We start from the raw sequence: 20,869 nt of genomic DNA, 5'->3' as shown, positions 1-20,869 counted from the left end.
GCTAAATATGAGTCAACAGTGTGATGCTGTTGCAAAAAAAGCAAACATGATTCTGGGATGTATTAACAGGTGTGTTGTGAGCAAGACACGAGAAGTCATTCTTCTGCTCTACTCTGCTCTGGTTAGGCCTCAGCTGGAGTATTGTGTCCAGTTCTGGGCGCCGCATTTTAAAAAAGATGTGGAGAAATTGGAAAGGGTCCAAAGAAGAGCAACAAGAATGATTAAAGGTCTTGAGAACATGACCTATGAAGGAAGGCTGAAAGAATTGGGTTTGTTTAGTTTGGAAAAGAGAAGACTGAGAGGGGACATGATAGCAGTTTTCAGGTATCTAAAAGGGTGTCATAAGGAGGAGGGAGAGAACTTGTTCACCTTAGCCTCTAAGGATAGAACCAGAAACAATGGGTTTAAACTGCAGCAAGGGAGGTCTAGGTTGGACATTAGGAAAAAGTTCCTAACTGTCAGGGTGGTTAAACACTGGAACAAATTGCCTAGGGACGTTGTGGAATCTCCGTCTCTGGAGATATTTAAGAGTAGGTTAGATAAATGTCTATCAGGGATGGTCTAGACAGTATTTGGTCCTGCCATGCGGGCAGGGGACTGGACTCGATGACCTCTCGAGGTCCCTTCCAGTCCTATAATCTATGAATCTATGAAGTCTGGAGGATGATATCTCGTAATAGCTTGCAAGCCCAGTGTATCGCAGAGAAAAGGAACAGTTTTGTTTATGGACCTCCTTGGTGTGAGTTAGAAAAACACAAGAATGGCTGGCGACATGGATGGATGTTCTCATGTAGTTCACATGGCAGGAGCTGTGACAGGTGCTCCTTGTGGTCAGAACATACAAATAGGGCAGCTGCGGTCTTCAAATGTGAAGCTGACTTGTTGCTAGGGAAGGGTCCCATATTGATAGCTCTGAAGCCCGAGGTCCCTCCCTGCCCACAGAGTAGGGATAACAAGAGCAGCAGCAGCGCTGTCTTCTGCCACCCATACCCTGCCAGTATGGCTTGCTCTGACCTCGCATAGTAGGATAGGTCAGCTTCGGTGCTACATCCAGTTCTTGGCCTTTCTGCTGAGACTACTAGCAAGAGGACCAGTTGTGATGTAGACATCTGTCCACAAGGAATTAGCCTGAGACCATGTCTGACATAGCTCACGGGGTCTGACAGTCACAACTTTCAGTGACTTAGGCTAGATTTAGAATGGGGTGAACCAAAGCTGTAAAAGGCTATGTAGCCCATTTTTACCTGTCTCTTGAGCCCTCTAGTCTCCTGTTTGTGTTTGGTTTAAGCAGAAACTCCTGCCTCAATAAGCCGCAGCTGCCTCCTCCTAGCCACAGGGTGTGAAACATTTACATTTGTGGAGCTCAAAAATGAGGAAAATTTCACAGTGGGTAACCTTGCAGTAGATCAGGGGTCTCAAACATGCGGCCCGCGCTATTTCCTGTGGGCTGCCAAGCGGCCTGCGCCCGCTCTCCCCGGCCTGCCTTCAGGCCAGGGGTGGGCAAACTACAGCCACAGGATTGCCCCCCTCGAGCCCTGCGCCGCTCCCTGAAGCGGCTGGCATCATGTCCTTGTGGCCGGGGGGTGGGGGGGGAAGGAGAAGCAGAGGGCTCTGTCCGTGTGATGCCCTGGCTTCCAGGCACCGCCCCCTCCCGCAGCTCCCATTGGCTGGGAACTGGGAACCGTGGCCAATAGGAGCTTCAGGGGAGGTACCTGGAGGCGTGGCAAGCAGCATGCGGAGCCCTGCGTCCCCCTCCCCCAGGGGCTGCAGGGATATGGTTCCAGCTACTTCCCGGAGCGGGGCCGGGGCCGGCAGCCTGCCCTGGTCCCGGTATGCGCTGCTGCCACCCTGGAGCCCGAAGCCCTCTTGCACCCTGCCCCCCAACTCCCTGCCCTGAGCCCCCTTCCTGCACCTCAACTCCCTGCCCTGAGGCCTGGCCACACCCCTCATGCACCCTCTGGGGGCAGGGAGGGGGTGGAGTTGGGGTAGGGACTTCAGGGAAGGGGTGGGAAGAGGTGGGGCTTCATGAAAGGGGTGGAGTGGGGGCAGGGCCGGGGGCAGAGAGGGGGGGAGGGTGTCAGTGATGTGGCCCTTGGGCCAATGAACTAGCCCTCATATGGCCATCGTGGTCATTTGAGTTTGAGACCCCTGCAATAGATCCTACCATGGATTCATCTCAAACCTAATAGCTGTATGAGCTCCCATCTCAGGCATTCTACTGGGTCTCTTTCTGTGCAAATGCAGAAATGCAGTCTGTAATTGACCTGTTTGACAGGTCCATTTTTTTCTGTCCACACCAAGACTCTACCAGGTGCAGCTCTTATTTTGTACTTTGGGCACCTAGAGGTGGCTGTGTGCACCATTTAGCATGTACAGATAATACGCAAATGGTTCAGAAATTGAGAGAAGTTTTAAACCAAAGAAGAAGTTCACTTGATATCGAGCTGTAATTTTGTAGATGTGTAAATAATTAAAACCCTATGAAGTTAAGCACGTACAGGCACCAGAGGAGAGGAAATCCCCTAGAAAGAGTGTGCAGAGAACCTTTAAGTGAAATGTGATCACAACTTGAATCTGTCCTTTGGGTCCTGGGTGCCTGACACCTGATCCAGAGCTCCCAGTCAGTTCTTGACTATCAGAAGATTTGGGAGGGAGAATGGCTAGCAACCGATGAGATTGTTTTACAGGGTTGGAGTTCAGGCAGTAATGTATATACTGGGGCAACTTCTTTGCTCTTCTCTGAAGCTGTCTCATTAGGCCTGTGTTTGAGACAGCATGGGTCTGTCTTGTAATCTCTCTCCATTCCCCAACAAACACAATACAGATGCTATAGTGAGTGTGACTGAGCCCCGATGAAGGTTGTGTGGGCCAGACTAGTGTCTTGTGTCAGGCAACTGAGGAAAAGTGGAACTAATTCTGATTGGAAAAGAGGATGAGTTGAGGTGACAGGGCTTTCAGAATTTATGCAAGGGAAAGCTAGTCATTTAGTGGTAAATAGTTCCTAAACCAGTCACCTGTTGTGAATTAGGGATGTGATTTGTAAGTCAGGAAAGGAGCTGTATGTATTTGAGCTAATAGAAAAAAAATAGGACCAAACTTCATGGAAAATTCAAAAGAGTTTTCATTCTTTTCTTCGTCACAGATTTTTTTTCAATTTGCTGCTGTATTTTTTGTTGTATTTTATTTTCAAAATCAGTAGTTTTCTAAAAGGAAAACGTTTTTGACTTTGGTGAGCTTAAACATCAAATGGGATTTTTTCAATCCGAACTGTCAATATGAAAGCACTGAGTTGAAATAGCATTTTACAGAGTGAACAGGCAATATTTCTGTTGTTGAGTTACATTGCAAAATTTTGAAAAATGGAAAACTTGCAAAAATCCTGGTTTTGAAAAAAGGCCCTTCTTGAGGAAAGTACTTTTCTTTCAAAAAATGTTGATGAGCACTAGTAAATGTTAAACTTGGGCAGAACTGTTCACACAAAGGGTTTGCCTTCACTGCAGAGTTAGCATGAGCTCTTTCCCGAGTGTTGCCCCTACCCCGTTCCCGTACAGTCATCCCTCTTATCTAAGATAAGTGGTGCTTTACACCCAGGCTAGCTGGTCCAGTTGGGGGTGTGGGCTAGAGCTTGGGTTCTGCTTTCACTCACTTTGCAATGAGGATGCAGGCTAAATCACTCCAGTGCTGCTTGTCCTCCAGTGCCCTCCCACAATTCCCTGTGTGTGCCTAGAAGGATAGACAATTCTCTAGGGTGACCATATTTCCCAAGGAGAAAACAGGACACCCCGAGCCACTTGCCCGAGGGGTCTCCCCCTCAATGCTGTTGTCGGTCGCTGGAACCAAGCCCCCTCTTCTCCTTCCCCCCTCGGTAGGCTGTTGCCCCTTGCAGGAACCCTACGCCACCTCCCCCCACCCCCACCTGTGAGGCTGTTGCCCAGTCCCTGGAACCCTGTGGGGCCCCCACAGGAGGCTGTTGCCTGGTTGCTGAACCCCTGCGGAGCCCCCGCATGCTGGAACACTGCTTCCTGCCCCCCCATCCCCCTGCAAGGGACTGGCATCTCCACTCACCCCCTCCAAACCACACCCCACTTTTTTGACAAAAGTGAACATTTGTCCTGTTTGCTCTTGCCAACTGAGCAAGTCAGTAAGAGCAAATGGGACAAATGACTCTTTTTGGGGGAAAAAAAGTTGGGATTGCTGGGACCGGGCTTAAAAAAGGGACTGTCCCGGCCAAAATGGGATGTATGGTCACCCTACAGTTCTCACACAGTTCACGGTGAAAAAAATCATAGAGTGGCTTGGCATACTGCAACTCACAACCTCATGGGATATAGCCTCAGCTGTCCTAGTGTGACACACACAGATGAGTGCAGCAGCCATGTGGACACAGTAACTTGGATACGCCTCAGCAGTGTGGCTGCTCACACCCAGGCTAGGCTAACTGGTCTTGAGACCTGGCTGCCAGTTACTCAAGTTTATTCTGCAGTGAAGACCTATCCAAGGGGAAATACAAAATGCAATGATATCTCACCAAGGAAGGGGACCAAAGCAAAGAGCATAGATGGATTTCCTTTTAGGAAAGGAGAGGAGTATGGGATATGGTGGAAAGTGGGGGGACTGGGTTCAGTGTAACAAAAATCAGGCAGGTAAGTTGGGGCTGACTAACCTTACATTTCTAAAACCTCTTGTGGTAGATCAGTTTGTGCAAATACATGCAGTTTCCTGTTCCATGTACAGCTGAGCAGTCAGTAGCTTTAGAATGTTTTCACTCTTTGCTGCATGTGGTCTCCATATGGGAATGGCTGTCAAAGGCATGTCTACATTACAATCTTAAATTGACCTATAGCTACCGCAGTAATTGTGCTAACACCCTGACAACCCAACAGCTGCTTCCATTCTTGACCCTGTACACTGGGAGTGCTCACAGTTTGAGACACCAAACAGCATATTGGCACCTTGCTAGGACCCTGTGGCTGGCATATAATTTGCATATATATTTACATAACTGTGGATTAGAGAAAAGAGACCTCCTCCCCCCGCCCCCCGAGGGTCTCAGAACCCACGCTCCAGCCTGAGCTCGAATGTCTACACCAGAAGTTTTATAGGCCTGCAGCCCAAGCCCTGTGAGCCTGAGTCAGCTGGCCCAGCCACAGTCATGCCTTATTGCAGTGTAAACATACCCTGGAAAAGATGTGGTACAAGACTTAATTTGTCTTCAGTGCATTGTGTTGCCTCTTGTCCTTCCAGGCCCTGTTTCTCCAGCAGCATGGGAGCAGTGTATCTGGCCCCGAACTCAGGGATTGTGAATGTGAAATGAAAGCAGCTGCCTGGAGTCACTCTAATGTGAGGATTATGTCCAGTAAATGAAAGATTGATGGCCAGAGGCTTAAGTTACCTGTCAGAGGACAGAGTGACTTGACGCATTCAGAAAGGCATCCATTTCAGGGAGCATGTATTATTGATCCAGAAGCATTGAGCTGTCACTGGGACAGGGGTTGATGGTGAAGCTTGCACAAACAAAATCGAGCTCCCTTTCTCTCCAGTAAGCATATGTGTGAGAGAAGACTGAGTCTAGAAGGAATGTAACCAGAGCTGGGCAGGGAGCTTGTACTTTACTGGTACATGCGACTGGGAAATTTTGGGAATTTAACATGTTTGCTCTTCTTGGAGTGCTGAGCTCTGGGCACCAATCTACCTGTTTGCCATGGGGCTCGGGTGTGGGTCTGGGGACACCTGGACCTGTGTCCTCCTCTGAAGGGGCACATAGTGACTTGGGGCATCTTCATATCAGTGAGTGTCCCCACTTGGTGGTGGGGTGAACATTGGGCATGGCCTATGCTTCAACATGTATTCCTACTATGGTAATACAGGCATTTCTAAGTAGTCCGCATCACTCTGGTACCGGTTACACTGGGAGACTGGTCTGTTGTCATGGAAATGAGGGTGTCATAAATGAGAGATTATATCTTTACCATCAAGTAGGTTAGGTGAATTGTGAGGGAGGAAGGTGTTTCCAAGCACAGATAGCTAATGAACGGAGTAAATGGCATCTAAGTGGACTGATGAACAAAGCCTTGGTAGCCTATATAAGAGGGAACCAGTCCATGAAAGGGTTCCTTTGGTATTAAATGATAGAGGGAAGGTGTATCAGCTTCTGGGAAAAGGATTCTGTGTTGTAGGTGCAGCTTTCCCCTTACTGAGCAATTATTTGTTCCCTTTATTCTTAACCATCCAATGGGTCTGGGTGGCAAACTAGATACAAATGGAGCTGGTCATGGCCTCTAATCCTCCCTGGAATGTAGTTCAGCCTGTGATCAGTGCAAAATGAGGGAGTTGTGTCTCTCTCTGCTCTGAGTGAAACAAGCTTGCCTTCTGTCTGCACTTGGTCTAATAAGCATCCCACCCATGGAACCCTCAGGTAGCCGGAGGTCTGGGGCTTTCACTTTTACTGAGCCCTTATTGTGTTCTTGTAGTAGGACACTCTAGCCAATCGCAGTGTCTCTAGCTCTAAAGTCTCCAGGTTGATTATGCCTTGGCGCCTGCATTCTGAGGCAGTGAGACCTTCTGCCCACTCCAAGGATATGTCTACACTGTAGCTGGGAGGTGTGATTCCCAGCCTGGATAGACAGACTTGCGCTAGCTCAATAGCAGTGTGTACATTGTGGCATGGGCAGCAGCTTGGGCTAGCCACTTGAGCTTAAACCCAGGGAGTCAGGCAGGCTAACCCGAGCCATTGTCTATACTGCAACGTCCACACTGCTATTTTTGGCACACTAGCTGGAGCAGAGCTGAGCTAGCTTGAGTCTGTCTATCCATGATGGGAATCACACTTCCCAGTGTAGACATACTCCTACAGGCTGAGTTACCCTTTCATCAAGGCTCGGTGTGCTCTGATGTCATTCTCTGGTTAGTGCAAACATGTTGTATGTTCTTCTGACTACATTCGGTGTGTGTTAGTGCTCAGACTGGAACATGGGTTGTCTAGAAGGCTTTTGAAAAACAGCCTTTTTGCCCAGCTTCTAATGGCTGCAAATAGATTTGCCAGAGGTACCTCCTGGGAATCTGTGTTGTGCATTTTACTTGTAGCCCTCTGTCCCTTAGGCTCTTCTGTCTGGCCCCTGTTCTTGTAGCGGCCCTTCATTAGAAGCATTCAGGCCCATGGCTCTGGTTCCAGTTTCATCTCAAGCTTCTCAGTTTAGTATTACTGTCTGGAAATGGCTGCCCTGTTTGTTCGCTGATTGGTCCTTATTAATTCAGACATGGCCTCTCATAAAAAGAAACACCTGCTGTCGAGACCAGAGACAAGTGACATAAGAACGTCCGTACTGGGTCAGACCAAAGGTCCATCTAGCTCAGTATCCTGTCTTCCGACAGTGGCCAGTGCCAGGTGCCCCAGAGGGAATGAACAGAACAGGTAATCATCAAGTGATCCATCCCGTCGCCCATTCCCAACTTCTGGCAAACAGAGGCTAGAGACACCATCCCTGCCTAATAGCCATTGATGGACCTATCCTCCATGAATTTATCTAGTTCTTTTTTGAACCCTGTTATAGTCTTGGCCTTCACAACATCCTCTGGCAAAGAGTTCCACAGGTTGACTGTGCGTTGTGTGAAAAAATACTTCCTTTTGTTTGTTTTTAAATCTGCTGCCTATTAATTTTATTTGGTGGCCCCTAATTCTTGTGTTATGAGAAGGAATAAATAACACATCCTTATTTACTTTTTCCGCACCAGTCGTGATTTTGTCTATCATGTCTCCACTTAGTCGCCTCTTTTCCAAGCTGAAAAGTCCCAGTCTTATTAATTTCTCCTCATATGACAGCCGTTCCATACCCCTAATCATTTTTGTTGCCCTTTTCTGAACCTTTTCCAATTTCAGTATATCTTTTTTGAGATTGGGCGACCACATCTGCACGCAGTATTCAAGATGTGGGCCTATCATGGATTTATATAGAGGCAATATAATATTTTCTGTCTTCTTATCTATCCCTTTCTTAATAATTTCCAACATTCTGTTAGCTTTTTTGACTGCCGCTGCACATTGAGTGGATATTTTCAGAGAACTATCCACAATGACTCCAAAATCTTTCTTGAGTAGTAACAGCTAAATTAGACCCCATCATTTTATATGTATATTATGATTGTTTTCCAATGTGCATTTCTTTGCATTTATCAACATTGAATTTCATCTGCCATTTTGTTGTCCAGTCACCCAGTTTTGAGAGATCCTTTTGTAGCTCTTTGCAGTCTGCCTGGGACTTAACTATCTTGAGTAGTTTTGTATCATCTGCAAATTTTTCCACCTCATTGTTTATAAATGATCTGGAAAAGGGAGTAAATATGTTAAATAGGAGTTGGCCCACTACAGACCCCTGGAGGATACCACTATTTACCTCTCTCCATTCTGAAACTGACCATTTATTCCTAGGCTGTGTTTCCTATCTTTTAACCAGTTACCAGTTCGTGAGAGAACCTTCCCTCTTATCCCATGACTACTTACTTTGCTCAAGAGCCTTTGGTGAGGGACCTTGTCAAAGGCTTTATGAAAATCTAAATACACTGTATCCACTGGATCCCCCTTGTCCACATGCTTGTTGACCCCCCCTCAAAGAATTCTAGTAGATTGGTGAGGCATGATTTCCCTTTACAAAAAATATGTTCACTATTCCCCAACAAATTATGTTCATCTATGTGTCTGACAATTTTGTTCTTTACTATAGTTTCAACCAGTTTGCCCGGTACTGAAGTCAGGCTCACCGTCCTTTAATTGCCAGGGTCACCTCTGGAGCCCTTTTTAAAAATTGGCGTCACATTAGCTATCCTCCAGTCATTTGGTATAGAAACTGATTTAAATGATAGGTTACAGACTACAGTTAGTACTCCTGCAATTTCATAATTGAGTTGCTTCAGAACTCTTGGGTGAATACCATCTGGTCCTGGTGACTTATTACTGTTTAGTTTATCAGTTTGTTCCAGAACCTTCTCTAATGACACCTCAATCTGGGACAGTTCCTCAGATTTGTCACCTAAAAAGAATGGCTCAGGTTTGGGAATCTCCCTCACAGCCTCAGCCATGAAGACCGATGCAAAGAATTTATTTAGTTTCTCCGCAATGGCCTTATCATCTTTGAGTGCTCCTTTAGCATCTCGATTGTCCAGTGGCCCCACTGGTTGTTTAGCAGGCTTCTTGCTTCTGATATTTTTGCTATTACTTTTTGCGTCTTTGGTTAGCTGTTCCTCATATTCTTTTTTGGCCTTCCTAATTATATTTTTACACTTCATTTGCTGGAGTTTATGCTCCTTTCTATTTTCCTCACTAGGATTTAACTTCCACTTTTTAAAGGATGCCTTTTTGCCTCTCACTGCTTCTTTTACTTTGTGGTTTAGCCACGGTGATTCTCTTTTGGTTCTCTTACTGTGTTTTTTAATTTGGGGTATACATTTAAGTTGAGCCTCTATTATGGGGTCTTTAAAAAGTTTCCATGCAGCTTGCAAGGTTTTGGTGCTGTACCTTTTAATTTTTGTTTCACTAACCTCCTCATTTTTGTGTAGTTCCCCTTTCTGAAATTAAATGTTACAGTGTTTGGCCACTGTGGTGTGTTCCCCACCACAGAGATGTTAAATTTAATTATATTATGGTCACTATTACCAAGCGGTCCAGCTATATTTACCTCTTGGACCTGATCCTATGCTCCACTTAAGACTAAATCAAGAATTGCCTCTCCTGTTGTGAGTTCCAGGACCAGCTGCTCCAAGAAGCAGTCATTTAAGGTGTCAAGAAACTTTCTTTGTATCCCATCCTGAAGTGATATGTACCCAGTCAATATGGGGATAGTTGAAATCCCCCATTATTATTGAGTGTTTTTATTGTAATAAGAAGAACAGGAGTACTTGTGGCACCTTAGAAACTAACAAATTTATTAGAGCATATGCTTTCGTGGACCACAGCCCACTTCTTCGGATGCATATAGAATGGAACATATATTGAGGAGATATATATACACACATACAGAGAGCATAAACAGGTGGGAGTTGTCTTACCAACTCTGAGAGGCCAATTAATTAAGAGGAAAAAAAAAACTTTTGAAGTGATAATCCAGATAGCCCAGTACAGACAGTTTGATAAGAAGTGTGAGCATACTTCTTTTACACTTTTTTTCTCTTAATTAGTTGGCCTCTCAGAGTTGGTAAGACAACTCCCACCTGTTTATGCTCTCTGTATGTGTGTATATATATCTCCTCAATATATGTTCCATTCTATATGCATCCGAAGAAGTAGGCTGTAGTCCACGAAAGCTTATGCTCTAATAAATTTGTTAGTCTCTAAGGTGCCACAAGTACTCCTGTTCTTCTTTTTGCAGATACAGACTAACACGGCTGCTACTCTGAAACCTTTATTGTAATAGCCTCTCTAATCTCCCTGAGCATTTCACAGTCACTATCACCATCTTGGTCAGGTGCTCAGTAATATATCCCTACTGCTATATTCTTATTATTCAAGTATGGAATTACTATCCATCTAGATTTTATGGTACAGTTTGGTTCATTTAAGATTTTTACTTCATTTGATTCTACGCTTTCTTTTACATGTAGTGCCACTCCCCCATCAGCACAACCTGTTCTGTCCTTCCGATACATTTTGTACCCTGGTATTACTGTGTTCCATTGATTATCTTCATTCCACCAACTATCTGTGGTGCCTATTATATCAATATTCTCATTTAATATGAGGCACTGTAGTTCACCCATCTTATTATTTAGAGCAGTCACTGCTCTGCACAAAGTTCATCAAGAACCTTGGGTGAATATGGTAATGTCCTAGCAGGTTTTCAGGAATGCTTTCTTAGTAGGGCCTTACCAAATTCATGGCCATGAAAAAATGCATCATGGACTGTGAAATCCGGTCCTGCCCCATTAAATCCGGTCTTTTGTGTGGTTTTACCCTATACTATACAGATTTCATAGGGAAGACCAGTGTTTCTCAGATTGGGAGTCCTGACCCAAAAGGGAGTTGCAGGGGGTAAACAAAGTTATTTTAGGGGGGTTGTGGTATTGTCACCCTTACTTCTACGCTGCCTTCAGAGCTGGGTGGCTGGAGAGCGGTGGCTGTTGGCCAGGCACCCAGCTCTGAAGGCAGCACCCTGCCAACAGCAGAACAGAAGTAAGGGTGGAAATATCATACCATGCCACCCTTACTTCTGCATTGCTGCTGGCAACGGCTCTGCCTTCAGAACTGGGCTCCTGTCCAGCAGCTACCGCTCTCCAGCTGCCCAGCTCTGAAAGCAGCACCGCAGCCAGCAGCAGCACAAAAGTGATGGTAGCAGTACCGCAACCCCCCCCCTTACAATAACCTTGTGACACCCCTCCCCCGACTCCTTTTTGGGTCAGGACCCCTACAATTGCAACACTGTGAAATTTCAGATTTAAATAGCTGAAATCACAAAATTTACAATTTTTAAAATCCTCTGACCGTGAATTTGGTAGGGCCCTACTTATTAGGGAGTGAGATTAGTGGGACAACCTCCAACACTTGTCAAGTTTTATTACAGGCTGCTAAGAGAAGTGGTCAAGTTCAGGTGCTCTGCGCTTATACTGAAAATGCCCTTAACTAACATTTTCCCTTTTCCCTCTGGTTTATTTGCTATTTGACCTTCCTCAGAGCCATGATGGGATTTTGAAAATTGCCCCAGTGATCTAGGAGCACAAATCCGCTGACTTGCAATGGGATTTGTGCTCCAAAGTCACTCTTGTGCTTTTGGAAAGCCCACCCACAGTTTTTACCAGGAAAATACTACTCTCTACTTTAAATGACTCTTTAAGTACCTGACCTGCAGCTAAATAGAATGGATAAATTCTGAGGGCTGTCAGTCAGCACCTTTTACCAACTGTAAGGTTTACTTAGGGTGAAGAATGAAGAAAAACTTGTTTATCTGCATTAGAGCTCTCCCAGTGTTTTCTATTCAGTGATTGGAGCTATATAAATACCTAAGCTAGACACTGTCTCTCTGCTTTACCAGTGTGATAGAAATTTGGGTCAGAAAAGACTTACTGAGGTGTTTTGTTCACTTTCATGGGTTCCAGTGAGTACAACTGTATATAGCGTTTTTTTTTGTCATCTCCTCCCCCCTCCCCAGGATCTTGTTGAGTGGTAGATTGCCACAAACAGGGCAGGAAGGAAATAGCCTGCTCAGGTATGGGAAAGGTGATAAAAATATCAGAGGAAGCTCATGTGGCGAATATGTTAAAACTAGCTTGTCTCTGACAGCAGAGCTGGTGCTGGGATAGGATGAAAGTGTGATCAGTCTTCTTGAAACAGAAAGAGCATCTTGCAGCTATGCAGAGCGCGTTTCCCGTTTCTTTGAGCAATTTTCTGGCTGCAATACCATTTGGCTTATAGAGTTCCTGTCTCCCCTAAGATGCCTTAATTTTAGGGGTCCCCTGCCCCCAGTCACACTGCCTGCATTGCTATTTCATCTCAATGGATCTTAATTATGGGGCTTTCCCCACCCAGTAACACACCCCAACCTGCAATCATTAAGTCTCTGGAGTTTATTTCAAATCCCTACATTTCTAAGGGGCTTATAACTGCTGTAATTCACAAAGTCCCAGCCTGATGGACAATTCTCTCCCATTTCCTCCAACTGGGAAGTGGAGGGAGAGAGAAGGTAGTGGCCTCTGAGAAATTTCTATTAATTAATCTGTGGCATCTGAAAACTGTCGCTGTTATGAATTTACATAAACAGTAACATCTTAATGCATTTTAGTGCTTTAGGCTGTCGTTGCCTGTCCATGTAATTAGCATTTGCTTTAACAAGAGTTCTGCCTGTGGATTAGAGAGAAGAGAAGCCCTGGCATGTTTGACGGGCAGCTGCAAGGAAGATCTTGTACTAAGGGAGCTTTTCTGTGAATGTTTCATTTCCAAATGAGTTCTCAACCTCTTTCCATGTGTTCCCTTGTAAATGGTTCTCAGATGTGCCCCAGAATCCTTTGCACCAGTGTGACAGGTTGGATCACAGAAACCCCCTTGGGAGCTGCCACCCGATGTGCAAAGACTACCCCTGCTTCTGTTTTCCCTGCCAGCTCAGGACTCCAGCATCCTGTCTTGCTGAGCCAGCCACTCCCGTCTGGCTCCAGACACAGACCCAGGGTCTGAACCACTTGTCCCAAAGCTGCAAATTTACCTGAAAACAGCTCACAGTAGTGTGCTTGTCTTTAGCACTCAGATGCCCAACTCCCAATGGGGTCTAAACCCAGATAAATCCATTTTACCCTGCATAAAGCTTATGCAGAGCAAACTCATAAATTGTTCGCCCTCTATAACACTGATAGAGAGATATGCACAGTTGTTTGCTCCCCCAGGTATTAATACATACTCTGAGTAAGTTACTAAATAAAAAGTGATTTTATTAAATACAGACAGTAGGATTTGCTTATGCTCTAATAAATCTGTTAGTCTCTAAGGTGCCACAAGTACTCCTGTTCTTTTTAGTAGGATTTAAGTGGTTCCAAGTAGTAACAGACAGAACAAAGTAAGTCACCAAGCAAAATAAAATAAAATGCGCAAATCTATGCCTAATCAAACTGAATACAGATAATCTCACCCTCAGAGATGCTTCGGTAAGTTTTTTTCTCAGACTGGACACCTTCCAGGCCTGGGCACAATTCTTTCCCCTGGTACAGCTCTTGTTGCAGCTCAGGTGATAGCTAGGGGATTCTTCATGATGGCTCCTCTCTCCCCTTGTTCTCTTCCACCCCTTTATATATCTTTTGCATAAGGCGGGAACCCTTTGTCCCTCTGGGTTTCCACCCCCCACTGGAAAAGCACCAGGTTAAAGATGGATTCCAGTTCAGGTGACATGATCACATGTCACTGCAAGACTTCATTACTCACTTGACAGCACACACACATACAGGAAGACTCACAGATAAATACAGCCATCTGCAGACAATGGGAGTCATCAAGATTCCAAACCATCCTTAATGGCCCACACTTTACATAATTACAGTAGGCCCTCAGACTTATGTTTTATATTTCTAGTTTTAGATACAAGAGTGGTACATTTCTACAAATAGGATGATCACACTCAGTAGATTATGCACTTTGTAATGATACCTTACAAGAGACCTTTTGCATGAAGCATATCCCGGTTACATTATATTCACTTATATTTTTATAAAACCATATAGACTGCACAACGTCACAACCAGTTCCCACTGCACTTCAAAAGCGGTGCCTTGCCCGTGATGTTTCGGAAGAAGCCCTGTGGGAATGGATTCAAGTTTGTTGCAGTGTTTCCACGGTAAAACCCAGGTGTCTGATGTTCCTGTTCACATCACAGGAGTAAGTGGAAGAGATATGGCCCCCAGTGGAAGGGAATTGAAGCCAGCACTCAGCATGACCAGCAGCCTTTCAGTGCAGCTCTTTGCTAACAAGTGAGATTGTGACAGCTTCCTTTGTAATGCTACTTACCTGTGGATATTGAAGCATTTGTTGGCCACCTCTGCAGATGCCTTGCAAGTCCCTTTTGTTACAAAGTTTGATTTAAAATCTGTCTTTGGCAACGAGGTTTGTAACAAGCATTTGCAGTGTGACCCTGGAAGAGGAGGGGAAAATTTGGTCTTGACAAATCAAAGTATTGATATCGAGGTGGCTCATGAGGTACAAAATGGAGATTTACCAGCACAGCTGACTGGTGAAGAATCAGATAATTGACACTTACAGCACTGGTGTGTTCTAGGCTGACTGCCCAGGAAATGCTTAGAAATGTGTTTGTGCACAGCATCCAAATCACCAAACAGGATGCACTTGAGTAATATAGACACTAATTGGGCTGCTTGAAAGGGCTGTCCATTGCAAGGACTGTGATGTACCTCTCACGTTAGTTATGGAGTATATCTTCAGTGAAGAGGGGTGGGAGGAAGAAATTAAAGGCCCTTCCCAATATTGGTGGAGATACCGTAGACACTTGGCTGAAAGGTGAGCTCCAGAGATCTTTGCGTGTCCCTGAGAGAGGAAACAAGTCCTCCCCAGCTAGAACCGTTGTTGTCGCTGCCGATTCCCGGTGGTTTGAAGACTTCATTCGAGGGAGTTCCTTGTCCCTGGAAGTGTGGAGGGAAAGAGCATGTGCTCCACATCGTAATCAAGCAGTCTGGACCTGTGCTATAAAATACAGGGCTGGGCTTGTGACCATCTGGCTGGCATGTTTAGTGAAAGATTAAGCCAGGGAAGACCAGATGGTGCTTAAAAAGGCCTGATGCTTGGAACAGTAGTGGCCTTTCCTTTCATCTCCCACTCTCGTCCAAAATATCCCTCTTTCCGTTTGGTCCCATCTCTGAGACACAGCACCCTCAAAAAAGCCTGGAAACACTGCAGAGGTGTTGGGCCAGACTTTGCAGACATCCAGTTTGCATGTCGCTCAGGTTTTATAAGTGCCTCTGAGGTTAACTCTGTGGAGTTCAAGAGAAGCTGCCTTTGCAGTTCTGACTCTGGGCTGTAAGAAAGCAGAGCAAAGCAGAGTGGTCAGTCTCTCTAATGCAGACAAGTAAGCCTTGTAGGCACTTCCTGTGATTGGTGACAAATGAAACCTCAGCTGGAACAGAAGTCCAGAAAAGTCAATATTATTTGAACTTAAAGTAACCTCTTCTTCCTTCCTCCTCCTCCTCCAGTCAAACTGAATGGGCTGGGAAAGGCAGCCTGTAACTGATGTTATGTATTAAAAATCCCATTGAGTCAGTCTAATGCTCCATTTGGCTGCAGGCTTTAGGACGTTGTTACATTTCTATATGTAAATATAATGGGCAGTCAGAGTTGGTGGTATTCCCTGGCCTTTTGTCAATCTGTCCCCAGTAAAATTGCAAACTCTAGGCTCGTATTAATACTTCATTAAGCTCCTTAGAATATGCCTACACTGCGCCAAAAAACAAACAAACAAACACCCAGAAACACACACGGCAGCAAGTCTGGGTCCAGACCAACTGACTCGGATTTGTGCTATGGGGATAAAAATAGCAGTGTAGATATTTCTGCTGGGGCTGGAGCCTGGGCTCTGGAGCCCGGTGTAGAGCTGTGGGTGCATCTCACAGCCCGGGCTGCAGCCCCAGTGGGAATGTCTACACTGCTGTTTTTAGCTCTTTAGCCTGGGCCTGAGTCAGTTGACCCAGGCTCTGAGGCTCAGAGACTCACTGCCCTGGTTTGTGGTGTGTTTTGCAGTATTGAGGTACCCTTTGATCCCGGCTACCCATCTGGCATGTCTTATCTCTCCACAGAGCAGCCAGGTTCCCTCTGTGTACTAGGGATGACTGGCCACATGCAGTAGTGATGTGATACTGGCCAGGTTACTGCTGTATGGTGCACTTCCTGTTCTAACCCAAGTCTTTCCCCTCTCTGAATATTTATGGTGGCTTCTTTACCTGGAAACCAACATGTAGCATTTCAAAGGCCAGCAGAAAACCCTTGTGTTGGAGGTAGTCTGGGGTGCTGTCTGCTGGAAATGCTTTCTTGCAGGTTAGATGTAACTCAAGCTCTGATTGCTCATTTTTATTAAGATATCAAGCAAGAATAGGGATGCCAGCCCCAGATTATTAGCTTAAATACTAGTTCTGGTCATAACTGGGCTCGGACTCTTCTCCACTTCCTGCCCTAAGCTGCTGTTGCAAGTGTTGCTGGATGCTGTTAAACAGCTGGTGAGTTTAACTCAGAGATGGTTTCCTCTCTGTGAGGCCTGGGGTGGAGCGATTCCTTTGTATGTTTGAGAGCATATAAAGTGCGGATCCTCTGGGATGAATGACTGGGGTTATCTGCTAGCCTCCCTAGGATTTTGATTCTAACTAGATAAGTATCCACAGTCACCGGTAAACTTGGTTGGTGGGAGAAAGGGAAGACATCCTAGGAATTCATCACGTGATCCATGCCCTGTCACCCAATCCCAGCTTCTGGCAAACAGAGGCTAGGGACGCCAGGGCCGGCTTTAAGCCGATTCGGCCAATTCCCCGGAATGGGGCCTCGCGCCTAAGAGGGCCCCGCAAAGTCCGGGTTTGCTGGAGTAGCGGGGGGGGGGGGGGGGGAAGCCACGTCTTGCTTTTCCCCCCTCCCTCCAGCGCTTGCGCCACCATACAGCTGATCAGTGCAAGCCTGGGAGGGAGGGGTGAGGAGGAAGAATGCGGTGTGCTTGGGGAAGAGGTGGGGCCAGGGTGGGGATTTGGGGAGGGATCCAATGGGGCAGTGAGGGGGCGGGGCTGGGGCAGGGCCAGGGCGGGGATTTGGGGAGGGATCCAATGGGGCAGGGAGGGGGTGGAGTCGGGGCGGGGGGGCGCGAGACAATTCGCGTCCTGGCATGGGGCTCGCACCTGCTAAAGCCGGCCCTGAGGGACACCATTCCTGCCCATCCTGGCTAATAGGTCCATCAATGGCTATCTTCCATGAATCTATCTAGCTCCCTTTTGAACCCTGTTATAGTATTGGCCTTCACAACACCCTCTGGTAAGGAGTTCCAGAGGTTGACAGTGCGTTGCATGAAAAAATACTTTCTTGTGTTTGTTTTAAACCTGCTACCTATTAATTAGGTCAAACTGGCCTGCATTATTCTCTTATAACCAAAGCTACTCAGGCCCTGGGGGAAAGCCTAACACACAAACAGGTCTCCGTTCTGCAGAATCTGAGTCCTCAGTTCCCAAGGTTTATCACAGCTCATCCTTGAGGGGTCACGGTGGGACAAGCAGAGAGTGAAATTCAAAGTGGCTACAGTTCCGATTCCTATAACATTCTGGCAGCTTCTGTGTTATGCAGCCTTCCTGCTGGAGGTCACATGCTCTGTACAGCATCCAAAGCAAAACGTAACCAAGGCAAGTGTCTGAACACAACAGAGCTGACTCTGCCCATCATCACACCTTCCAGCCGCCCTCTTCCCCTGCCCCACATGCAAACTGGGATACGCTGCACACTTAATAAACTGACACTTGAGCCTGCACTCCCTGCCCCAGCCAAACTATCATCTAAATTTGGGCGATTATGTTCACCCAGTCCAAGTATCAAGTTCTCTGGATCACATGTGCTCCCAGCCAGTATTTAACTCTGAAACCTCTGAGAAAAAGGACTTCGTATCCTCCACAGTGTAGATCACACAGCAAGTGAAATCAGCTGCTTTGTTTTTATTCTGTCCATTTTTACCATCAGGGATTTTTTACTCTCTCCCATTTAGTTCTTTTTTAGTTTTTGTCCCCTCCTCCCTCCCCCTTACTTGGTTTGAAGAGCAGAATAATATTTGGTTTGTCTACTAAGTGATCACGATGTTTCTGGTTCTTTTAGCCACCCCAGAGTTAAAGGACTTTTTTGCCAAGGCCCGGAATGGCTCGATTCGTCTCATCAAAGTCGTCATTGAGGATGGTAAGTTCTATTTAATTCCATTTCTTTGCGCTGCCTTGTTTCCCTCCCTTGTCAACATCTTTTCTCCATGGCTGTGGCTGATCCTGCTATAACGGAGAAGACCTTGCTGCTGCCGATGGAAAATCCTGCTAGGGGCTCCTGGAATGCGGCTGCTCAGAATAGACTGCCGGGTGCGCAGTGTGCAGTGAACACAGCTGACATTTTAAAGGAGCAGAATTCTGATGCCTTTTATTTTCTTCAGTGGTATCTCTATGGGACCTATTGTGAACCACTTGTTTCCGTTGGGGAGCAGTCACTTGTGCAGGCAGCCGGTAACCGCTTCGCAGTGGCAGTAAGGGGTTCACAGTCAGTCTGCCCTGATGCGGTGCTGGTATCTGCTTTGCTGTTCTCTGTCAGGTCTCTTGGATGTTGCGGCTGCGTCCTGACAATATGGCTTTGCTGGTGTAGACTGTTCTGTTTTCCTGGGGCTGTTTGCCAACTGCCTTTGAAAGAATCCTACAGGACGGAGACCCCCCCCCCCCCCACTGGGTGATGGGTGCTATAGAAACATCCAAGAGCAGGATAATCGCCCCAGATGCTGCAGGAATACTTGTAAATGGCAGTGCTTTGGACCGTTAGTGTAGCCTTTTTCAATGAGGTGGTGAGTGGGTATAGGATTGTTCCCAGTCTGGGAGTTTGTTCCTTATTCTGGTGCTTGAGCTTTCCCTCAGCAGTCTCTTTAGTGTAGGTGTGCCTTTAGTCTCTAGAGAGCTTACAGCAGCAGACCTGCATCAATGCAGTGGCGCCGTTGTAAGCTCTTGAATGTAGCCATTCTAAGCCAGTGGGAGAGAGCGCTCCTGTCAGCTTAAGTACTCCAGCCCCCCGCCAGTGGCAGTAGCTATGTCGATGGGAGGTGCTCTCCCACCTATATAGCGCTGTCCATACTGGTGCTTACATTGGTGTAACTTATGTCACTTGGGGGTGATTCTCACACACACACACACACACACACCAGCTGTAGTGTAGACATAGCCTCAGAAGAGCAACATCCCAGAGGGCTTGTTTACACTTAGCTGTGCCGCTTTCGCGCATACTGAAGACGCTGCCTGTGCTGAAGGGAGAGCTTCCCGAGAGGCGGCAGCTCAGTTGCTGGGAGAAGCCTTCCCGACATAGCGCTATCTGCGCTGGAGTTCGGTTGGTTTAACTGCCTTGTTCACACCCCTGAGCGGCATCTTTATACCAACACATATTTGTAGCGTGGACCAGGGCCGAGTCAGCCAAATGGCTGCTTTCTCCTTCCATTATCTGACAGCAGCATAGGATAGGGTGAGCAAAACTCCAGAGCCAGATCCTCCGCTAGTGTAAACGGGCTCAGCTTCACTTAGTCAGTGGAGGACTGCGACTTACAGCTGCTTGGGAGCTGGCCCCAGATGTAGAGAGAGTAAGTGAAGGTGTTCACTCGGACCAGATCCTAGACTGCATTTCTTCCTGTCGCAGTGTGTTTTATGGCTTTCATATCCCCAGTTTCTTGTGCTTTAGGATTTTTTCCAGTTCCTGTTCTTTCTATTTTGGGTTAAAATTGAGTGGAGCAAATCAATCTGTGGCATGTTTTGGGCTATCAAGAGGTAACTTTCGGTAGCTCACATTTATCAAATAAATAAATGGAACAAGGCGTTGATTTGCCTGTTAACTTATTACAGAACCTTTTTGGTAGGTTTTCCATAGCCCTAACTGCAATATGTCCCAGAGCAGGCTACATTACTGATTAGCTGACCATTGTAAAACCTGCACTGCAGATGTTAATACGTGCCAGCCCATTAGCTGCTTGCTAGGGCAGAAGGGCTCAGGGCATGTTTCTCTTTGGGGGTGACGGGCAGGCTTGTCTTTGGCTCCATCAGGTGGAGACTTCAGAAATCAGCTGGCGAAAGAGGATGTCTGTTTATCCTGTAATAGAATACAGCAGCATGCATTGTATCTATGTTCTCTTCTGGCCAGTGCTTTGTATGCTTGATCCCTCAGCATCGCAAGGGTTTGTTCTCTGCAGTACTGCCAGAGCATGTGGAAATGCATGAAATCTGCACTGTAGCTCTCAATGAATTTGTGGGGGGTAAACGTTAGCGATCGATTCTGTGTCCCACCTCAGCCCCTACATACTTCTCGATCTGCACAGAGGGGCTGAAAAGGAGCTGCGACTGGCTCCTGTGGTGTGCACACTGCAGAGGGCCACTAAAAACAGCCCTATGCTGTCCTCTGTGCAGACCCTAGCATAAGGGGATGTGCAGGGGGCAGGAGAGAGCCTGCACATAGCTCTTGGTGCTATATGAGTTGTGCTGCATAAGTTAGAGCAGCTAGGGTGTACTCAGACTCGCACAAGGGCTACTTCCTCCCCCACATCAGAACCTAAGACCCATAAAGCCACCTCTGCACTCCCACCCGTGTGCTGAGGCCTTTGCTGGGGTACCAGGCGGAGGTGCTGCACAGAGTTGGACCCGGAGTGCATAATAGGAAACT

General features: G+C 46.5%; 1 protein-coding gene across 3 annotated transcripts in view; it reads left to right on the top strand.

Annotated features, from left to right (window-relative positions):
• The window catches only part of TWF2 (twinfilin actin binding protein 2), a 75,971-nt gene that overhangs the window by 11,523 nt on the left and 43,579 nt on the right, over positions 1-20,869 (top strand). For 2 of the 3 annotated variants that reach the window (XM_005285297.4, XM_005285298.4), the window contains exon 2: positions 18,302-18,379. The exons of the other annotated variant lie outside the window; for it this stretch is intronic. In XM_005285297.4, the coding sequence (XP_005285354.1) occupies positions 18,302-18,379 (78 nt within the window). The remainder of the gene's footprint in view (positions 1-18,301; positions 18,380-20,869) is intronic. 3 annotated transcript variants of the gene reach the window in all.

The sequence above is a fragment of the Chrysemys picta genome, chromosome 7, assembly GCF_011386835.1.
Source record: "Chrysemys picta bellii isolate R12L10 chromosome 7, ASM1138683v2, whole genome shotgun sequence".
Taxonomy (NCBI): domain Eukaryota; kingdom Metazoa; phylum Chordata; order Testudines; family Emydidae; genus Chrysemys; species Chrysemys picta.
The sequence above is the reverse complement of the archived record's forward strand: the minus strand, read 5'-3'. Positions and strand labels throughout refer to the sequence as shown.